Below are 9484 nucleotides of genomic sequence, written 5' to 3'. Positions count from 1 at the left end.
CCAAAATTAAGTCGCCAGGGGAATATTTTAGTCGCATTTGGCGAGTGGCGACCGTTAGTTTACAGCCCTGGTCATAGGCCAAATACTTTCTTCAGTAAGATAAAAACATGTTATTTTTTAAAAACATGACAAGGACTGAGTTGGCTATTCACATAAAAATAAACTCAGTCAGTTACCTGGAGAGTTTTGATGAGGGAAGAAGGTTTATCAGGATGAAAGTTGAAGGTGCCCTGAGGCCATTACCGGTGCTATGGTTTTTACGATTTGATCCCTGCTCTGTTTATAGTATATGCACATTGTCTTCACACTTCTCTGTGATATTTAGATAAAGGAATAGATATCGATATTAGATAAGTAAATGTATCTGTAAAATGTCTGAGAAAGCACCTGAAGCCGTACCTGGGTGCACGTTACATCAGCTGCATGGATTTACTTAAACGTTACCAGTACATTAAAATGCCGTCTCAGCTCGCACCATGTTCTGTACTGCTGGATGAGCTCTTAAAACATATCAACTGGGATGAAGCAGTAGAGGCGGCCTGCTCGCTGTGCAGTAAGATAACCACCCCTCACAGCACCAGTTTAACTAACAGCAGTCCAGGCTGATTAGTTTACTGTAACTACAGGGGTTGGCAGAGGTGGTGTAATCTAATCTATAATCATTAGGCCTGCTCAGGAAAATTTAATTTAGCAGCTAAGTGTTTGTGATTTTTCCCATCTGCCTCTCCATTGTTGACTGTCAAGCAGGTCACATCAAGCTAATACCACCTGCTCTTTCTTTCACACACACACACACACACACACACACACACTCACACTCACACACGCACGCTAGCACGCACACAAACACACACACACACACACACACACACACACACTTAAAAGGTGTACACATGCCCAGTCCCTCTAGTTCTCTCTCTTGTTTTTCTCACACACACACACACACCCATTCTTATATCTAGTGTGCGCAAAGTATACTATTATATATATTACAGATATTATATATGCTCTCTAATTAAAAATTTTACACTACTAAATGTATTATGTATGTTTTAATTGAAAAAACTTCACACTCAAATCATGTTGTCATAGCAACATGTAATGGCTACAGGGTCAAGGAACAGTTCAACATGTAGAAAAATATTAGCTTTCTTATTGAGAGTTAGATGATAAAAATCATCACTACTATCATGTCTGTATAGTAAATATGACACTACCACCAACAGCCGGTTAACTTAGCTTAGCTTAGCATTAAGTTTGGAAACGGGGAAACGGCTGGCCTGGTTATATCAGATGGTAACAAAAATTGCTCAACAGCACCTCTAAAACTCATTAATGACTCTGTTATTTCTTGATCGTTTTATCCGTATAATCCACAGCGACTTCTGGAAACTCCACCTGTTGCCAGGCAACTGTTGGAATTTACGTTTTTACTGTTTACTGTCTGCATCGATTAAGAGATGCTAGTGATTGAGTTTTGTTACCGCTCAGTGGAGGCAGGCTAGCTAGCGGGCTTCCCCCGTTTCCAGTCTTTATGCTAAGCGAAGATAACTAGCTGTTTATTTACCACACAGATATAACTTCTCATCTAAGAAGAAAGCAAATGAAATGTCAAACTATTCCTTTAAATGTAAGGGGTGGGTTCGCTGTACATGCTTCAGTTTTTGCTAGCATCTGATGGCTCTGGTAAATGTGTATGAAAGTGAAACTAAGGCATAAAAGGAGAACATTTGTGTAATTTATTGTATTCGGTTAAGTGTTATTTGCCTGGTATCATTATGGTTGCTTAATAATATTATGGTTTAAGAAAATGGTTTAACAGATGGTAGTGCTAAACACAGCTACAAATGCATTGGAAAAACTGTCAGAATACATGTTTCATAATGTGAAGCACAGAATGTAATAGCAGGCCAATGGGAGGCTTATCACTGTGATGCACATCTGTTGAGTCACACTGACTCAACTGGGAATAACTCGACTATAAAAGCAGTGGTTTTAAAGTGAGTGCCAAACATTAAAATGAAAGACGCCCAATAAGTACAAAAGAAAATCAAGTGACCTTTTTCACCAGCGACAAAGTCTCCAAAGCCGATGGTGGTGAGGGTGATGACAACAAAGTAGATGGACTCGAGGGTGCTCCAGCCTTCTATGTGCTTAAAGATGACTGCTGGCAGTGCCACGAAGATGAGACACCCAAACAGGATGAAGAGTAGCGTGGAGATGACGCGGATCTTTGTCTGGCTGACTTTCCATTTCTGTAGGGAGATCAAATGAAAAAGGAGATAAATTCCAGATGAATAAAATACACTTTTTAATTAGGAGAGAGAGGCGAAGGCTTGAAAGAAATTCAATATTCAACAGGAGTGTAGAGGCGATGAATGCTTGAAATTAGGGTTGATGGTTTAGTGTTACCATCAAATGTGATTAGTGGTGTAGAAATCTCTTTCATCCAAATACAATCAAGAATAAAATGTTTTCTTGTTAAAATAGTAGCCAACATGAATAATTTTTCTGTTTAGTCCACAAGTATACCAGTGATTTCCTATAGTATATGACCTTTTCACAAATGACTGTGGAAGAAATTAACACTTGAAAACACGCTGCCTATTTCCCTCTCTCTGATTTCCCATAGGCTTTTTTCTTTTCTTTTCTTTTTTTTTGCTCACTTCACATTGTGATGAGTCACTTCCTTTGACCTCCTTTTAGGAATACATTCACTGTTTTCTCACATCTCAAACGTCAGGCTGCCAAGCTTGTGTGACATAACTTTCACTGTCAGATGGAATGCCCACCCGAGCTGCAGAGAGGTGGCACATGACTTGACACGCCTCACATGTGTAATAATATCAATGAGTGATCAAATATTTCAAGTGCAGTCTTAGTAACAGATATCCTAGGATTCATTATAGTTGCAGCCCGTGCTATCAACTGTAATCACGACAATTTAACTTAGACGTGAGCCTTGCTCAGTCCTGCTGACGTGAGCCTCTTTTGCATCACATTTCCAGTACATTAGAGTGTGTTCTGTATCCTGCTGCGTTTTCACTTGAGGTGACTGCTTTCAGCTGGTTCCCTGTGTTTCATGCCCTTTTCCCTTCCCGTTATGTAAGCCCAAAGCACAGTGACTCTGGGGTGAAGAACAAACTGCCGTGTCTAAGGTCCTCGCTTCACTATGCAAAATGGTGGAGTATAATTTACAGATACCTACAGTGAGCCTTACAGGCCCAAATTAGCCGCAGACTAAACATTAATGTATTCCAAAGGGACTGATGAAGCTGAGGTGGTTTCTCAGCTATTATCTGCACTGCACAGCAATGACTTCAGCAACTGTTACAGTTAATCAATTTCCATTGTTCAAACAAGCTGCCAACCTCTCTCCTCCTCCCCGGGGGGGAGAGGCCACAGAGACAACAATGAAACAAAATCCTAATTTACCTGTTGCCTTCTAGTGTCTGGTTTTTATTTGGTTTTGATAATTAGTTTCCTGAATGATTGAATCATGAGATCATCCTCATTTTGGCATATTTCATTATTTAAACAAATGGCACACTTGCAACACATTTGTGAGTATACAAGAATCCTGACAACCCACTGACACCCACAGATGGTAACGGCCACTCACCATCTAATGAACATAAATGTGCATCTGCATTTCTTTTTTTCACCTTTTTGAATGTCACGCTGTTTTTATAAATTCAGACAGGCTTCATTTGCAAACCATCTAATGGCACAACAGTATTATATTCAGGAACTCATTACAGTGTACCTATATGTTCCCAACACATCTCTGTGCTCAGCTGACTGACATCAGCTGTAACTGCTCCTCATTTCAGGACAAAAGCTGACATGCATTTATCTTATATGTCCTCAGACACTACAGAACACTCTGCCTATTATTACAAGGATGTATACATCTCTATCCTTTTTAAAAAAAAAAACAAAAAAAAAAACAATTTTTCTTTCTTTTCTTTTCCTTTCAACATCTCATTTCTTTTAAATTGTAATTTTCAGGGTCTATGTGCATGATTTTTTTATGTTCCCACTTCTAGCATTTACAATATGTCCTTGTCTTTGTATCTGTATGGAAAAGGTTATTATTGATTTTGTGATTTATTATCATCCTACTCGACAAATTCATCAACCAGCTCAACAGTCTGTTGTATAAATGTATTTTATGAACAGCAGAGGTGTTTCTGGTAAAGAACCAATGAAGACAAGCAGATAACAGTTTATACAATGAGAAGGTAAAACACACTCAGTCTAGTTTAATGTTTGCTTGTTTTGTTTTTTTTTTGTGTGTAGAAGCTCATTGACAGTCACTGTTCCTGGCAGATATCGTCCTTATTGATTTTTGCACTGAGCAGCTGTTTGATTGCTTTGGTTTTTCAGGAGAAATGACTAACCATCAGCCAGACTGTGCTGCAGGGTCCATTTATACTCTGTGTCCAACATGAATGATGGCGCCCTCTAACTTTTCTTGCAGAACACTAGCACATGTGTTTGTGTGCATATTATTACTGTATGTGCTCTATATGAACACAATTCAATGTCTGACTTGCAGTGTGGTAAATAGGCCTACATCATTATTTTGGAGTGATGTATTGATCTGTGTGTGTGTGTTGCTGGTTTATTCAACTGCTATAAACAATAAAATAAAATGATGGCAAAAGTCCAGTCAGTAAAAAAGGCAGAGAAAAGCCCTTTCCTTGGCTGAGTTTTGAAATATGGCTCGAAAAACAACTGAAATTTACTGATCTGAGCTTTCAACACTGAAACAAACTGTCTGCATTTTATTTTGCTGTCCTACAGTCTGTTGACATGGCAACCTAAAAACTGCATTTCCTTTCCATACCGCTGAAGTCTGAGGCAAAAACAAATCCTGCACTTTTGAATGTGAATCTTTTAGCTAAGAATCTAGTGTCGTTTACATTGCAGCTACAACCGTGACACTTAGGGGCTGCAGTGCTTTATGGGAACAGCTCCAGCGATGGCGATTTCACAGCTGCCTTTGCACTACCTGGATAATTAAGTTGTCAAATGTGTCAAAATTTAACAGCTCATTGCACACTGGTAAGCAAACAGAGAGCTGCAAATGATTCTCAGACAAAAACAAGCCCACATAAACAAAGCATCTCACCACTATCATCTTCTCCACTTTGGCGATGCCCTTCCCAAAAATTGTCCCCAACTGGTCCCCGACACCAGCCAATAAGAATCCAAATAGAGGAATCCCCAGCAGAGCGTAGATTATACAGAAGATCCGCCCTCCCTCCGTGTGAGGAGAGATGTTCCCAAATCCTGACAGAAAGAAGACACAGACAGAAAAAAAATACTTCAACGGGCAGCATTTATTGTAAAGGCCAGAGTATAGCGCTTATTTCACTTCAAAACTGTTTGTGCTGCACTTCTGCTAGTTTTACTTTGTCTATTCAATCTGGACTTTTTCCTGCGACGGCATGCATTTTCTTAGTTCCATTTGCCTCCTGCATTTTTGCTATATACAGTATACAGACTAAGTTTGTTTAGGCACAGATATCCTGTGAATGCTCTGCTTTCTGCAGTTATGCAGTAAGTGGGTTTGTTTCCCTTGAATGAATGCTTTGTTGCATGGAAGTTAAGCTAGTGCCTTACAAAAAGCACTGAAGCACAGTCCTGCGGAGTGTGGTTCTGGTCAGAGAATATTTTTGATGTAAAGTATATGTTGCATATACTGCGTCTTACTATGAACAAAACTTTCATCAAAGCTGACAGAAGGAGTAATTTGAGTTTAAACTGAACTTGCCAGACAAGGAAACTTCTCACAAAGCTTGACTGTGCTGTAACAACACTGCAGAGAGATACAACAGAACATAGACTGTAGAACAGCTTTAAGCGTGTTGAAATCTCAGTAGCATGAGATGGAAATCTGACTCAGACAAGACTTTATAATTCTCACCCTCTGTCCTTAGCAATTCTGACATTAATGAAAAATTGAAAAAAAGGAATGAACACCAAAATGAAAAGATATACAGTATGGTGTGCACAGGGCTTTACATGTACACTCAGACATAAACACACACAAAAACGTGAGTCCATCACTGGTTCGCTGCCTTTCATCTTCTCTCCAAACCCATAATCATGTGCAGCTAGAAAAGCAGATGGGGCTTAAAAGTTAATATGCTGGTAAACAGAAACCACCAAGACCTGTGCGTTACCTGTGCATAAACCTGACTCCACATTCAACAACACGTGTTTCATTATTTAACATTACATAAGAGGTCTGCATAATGAACTCCATCCACTCTTCTTTATTAACACAGTCATCCGTCTCAGGATAGGAGCTGCAGGGTGCCTTCTAATGACTCTCCAGTCTCACATTGGAGTAGGCTGACACTAAATGTGAGAGAAACTGTCAATCAAGTCTCACTGATTTCACAATTAGTTCAATGGGAGACAGGATGCTGGATTAGTTTTTAACACATCCGGGTGCCCACGCAGAACAGAGAAAAAACAGCAGCTCTCTAATTTGAAGATGCGCTTGTGTCTCTCTTTTAAATGAATCAATCAGATAAATTATTGTTTATATTCTCATCTCATCTCTAAATTCTATCACAATATCAGATATGAAAAGTAATTTATTTAATCTCTTTCATTTAATAATTATTCTCTTGTGATTCTAATTTTAGCCTAATTTCTTTCCAAATGAAAAGGTTACTGTCCTAAAACCATGAAAAGAGAGTTATCCAATCAGATTTGCTTTTTCTTTTTTTGTTGTCTCTAGGCAGAGAAATAGTTAGCTGGTTCACTCATTGGTTAGGACTTCATAACCGGGACAGAAGGCCTGAAACCCCCACAGCTTTGTGTGTTTGTTTAGAAAGTGGCAGGTGAATTAACCAGACATATTTTGATTTATAGTAGTTGGGACCAAAAATCACTGCCCCAGGTCTTCCTGAAGGCTGAAGGCCAGAGCTATCGCAGGGGGGAAATTGTCATCGGCTTTTTGAAAAGGTGTGCTTGCTATCTTCACTTGACCCTCCAAGGGTGAAAACTGAACAGTGCATTGTGGGGACCAAATTTTATAAGAAACAAGCATGATCAAAGCCCCCCCAAGCCGGAACTTGAAAAAATTGTTTTCATGTCAGAAGAAGTGAAGAAGAAGAAGTTGACAGACTGTCTGCAATGTCTATGGTTCTGTGTTGAGTTGAAGGCCCAGTTCTAATACTTAGGGTTCACCACTGATGGGTAGAACTGGTTAAAAGACACAATTAAATGTCCTAATCAAATATGATATAAATGATACAGAGAAACAGGGTTATATAAACATATGTATAGAGCAAAATCAAATGGATTCAAGAAACACATCTATTTGTCCAAAGTTTTTGGACTTTTTCAACTTTAGAACACATTCTACTCTGTTCAGACACGTTTCCCTTAAATGACGTAAATGAAAAGTTAAACACCATGTAGATAATCAATAACAATAATTCATTCATTCGTTTGTCACTTGACTACAACATTTCCTGCATAAATAATACATGAACCTTAAGATGTCCACTTCATACTGAGCTAATGCATTGAAGTGAAAAACAACCAACCAACCAAACAAAGAAAAAAGCCCATTTGACAGGCAGTATCGCGTCCGTTTGTACTATCTCTTGAAGGAATGAATGCAACTACAGCAGTCAATAAAAGCTTAATGACTTCCTTCTAAACTCATTAAGTGATGCTAGGAGAGAAAAATTGGCACAACATTGACCTGAGTGACCTCATTAGCTTCTCTTAAAGGCAGAGTGGTTGTTTCTTGGTTTCATTTGCACTCAGACCCTGTCATGGTGAGTTTTGCGCAGTACTAAAGTACTAACCCTAACCCTGATAGGAGAAACATTGTCTCATTGTTATCACCAGAACTACACTCCTTATAATTAGACACATTTGGATGTTGGTCACAGTGGATTTCACATTCAGATTCAAGAATAAAGAGTAAAGACATTTTTCATGGTACAGTACTTCACATTAAATGTTCAAATAAAACTCAGGACACTTGTGCTGGACAAGGGTGTAAAAATGATTTATAATGATTTTATCTTTTACATAAATGATGATTCATTCGAGATCTGTTTTGATCTATACACCAGAGGGAATGTGAACTTCAGCAGGAATATAACATCAGCTGAGACTTAACTAAGGAATCCCGTGGGGAGAAATGCTGTGAGATCAATCATTCATGCACCTCTTCTACTCCCAGGAGAAGGGAGGAAGGAGGAAGGAGCAGCAACAGCACTTTTTTCAGTTCATTTTCTGGATAAAGTATATAGATGAAAATAAGTGTGTGTGTGTGTGTGTGTGTGTGGGGGGGGGGGGGATAACAAGCATAAACAAACTGTATTGTCTGACGTCTCTGCAGAAATAAAAAAGAATTTGAACAAAGGCTTTAGGAGTCGCTTCTCTGAAATTTGATTTGTTTGCACAGCAGCAATAACCACAAAATATTTAGTGCCAATCAGATAAAATTATGATGATTGCCGACAGACAGCATAGCAATTATATGCTGTTTATACTAACAAGCATCAAGTAATACACACAAAACATCTGGGAGTGAGATTTCTGCAGGAAAAACCTTTTTTTGATGTTTGATTTTTTTTTCCACAAAAGCAAACAGAACAAATCGATGTATATCAAGCAAAAGTAAAGCCATAGAGCTCTCCTTTTTCTCTGCCTCAGTAAGCAAACCGACACGGCTCATTTCATGAGAAAACACCGCTACATGTACAAGTCAAACATCAGTAAATCTGCTTTGCATCAAGAGCAAGGTCAATTTCTGTAAATCACCGCAGCAGCACCTGAGAGAGTAACAGAGAGTCAACATACTCGCTCTCAGGTGGGTGAAGGGAAAACCCACCGTGCAGCTTTTACACTCTGCCCACTCATGATTTCTTGAGTCTTATACAAAAGCAGAAATATGTTCCAACCAGAGGAAAAAAAATCAACTTCTTGCACGCAGGGAATGAGATCTGACAGGATCCTGGAGACGTGAAATGGAGCCCAACAGCTCACCAAACACACAAGCTGAAATGGAAAGGTTTGCTTGGACGAGCCAGATAAGACTGGTTGATTGTGTGTGTGTGTAGCTTATGTGTGCTGTTGCCAATTAATTCTTGCAGTTTTTGGTGAGCAGAGATACAAGCTCAAGGTTGGTGCAGTGCAGCAAGATCTAGAAATGTTTTTAAAATGGTCTTAGCAAGATGTAAGATCTGATAATCTGAAATACAAGCACACTCATTTTCCAACCAGAGAGCAAATTAATATTATTACAAAGCGGGGCACTACATATTCTAATTGGAGGGTGAGCTCTGGCAGGATCCTAGAGCTGTGAAATGGAGCCCGGCAGCCTACTGAACAGACGCACTGATCTGTCAAATGTCCGATAGGAGGGGCCAGATGAGCTGTCAGACTAGCTCTGTGTGTGTGTGTGTGAGAGCCGTTCCTTTTTCCTGATTAGTAAGCT

General features: G+C 39.3%; 1 protein-coding gene across 1 annotated transcript in view; it reads right to left on the bottom strand.

The window, feature by feature from the left end:
• The window catches only part of LOC111650560 (potassium channel subfamily K member 2-like), a 29864-nt gene that overhangs the window by 6513 nt on the left and 13867 nt on the right, over positions 1–9484 (bottom strand). The window contains exons 4-5 of the mRNA XM_023400462.2: positions 5138–5298; positions 2060–2255 (exon numbers count right to left, since the gene is read on the bottom strand). Coding sequence (XP_023256230.1) covers positions 2060–2255; positions 5138–5298 — 357 coding nt within the window. The remainder of the gene's footprint in view (positions 1–2059; positions 2256–5137; positions 5299–9484) is intronic.

Source organism: Seriola lalandi, unplaced genomic scaffold, assembly GCF_002814215.2.
Source record: "Seriola lalandi dorsalis isolate HSWRI2012SDOR001 ecotype SW California unplaced genomic scaffold, Sedor1 jcf7180002052504, whole genome shotgun sequence".
In the NCBI taxonomy this organism is placed as follows: domain Eukaryota; kingdom Metazoa; phylum Chordata; class Actinopteri; order Carangiformes; family Carangidae; genus Seriola; species Seriola lalandi.
The sequence above is the reverse complement of the archived record's forward strand: the minus strand, read 5'-3'. Positions and strand labels throughout refer to the sequence as shown.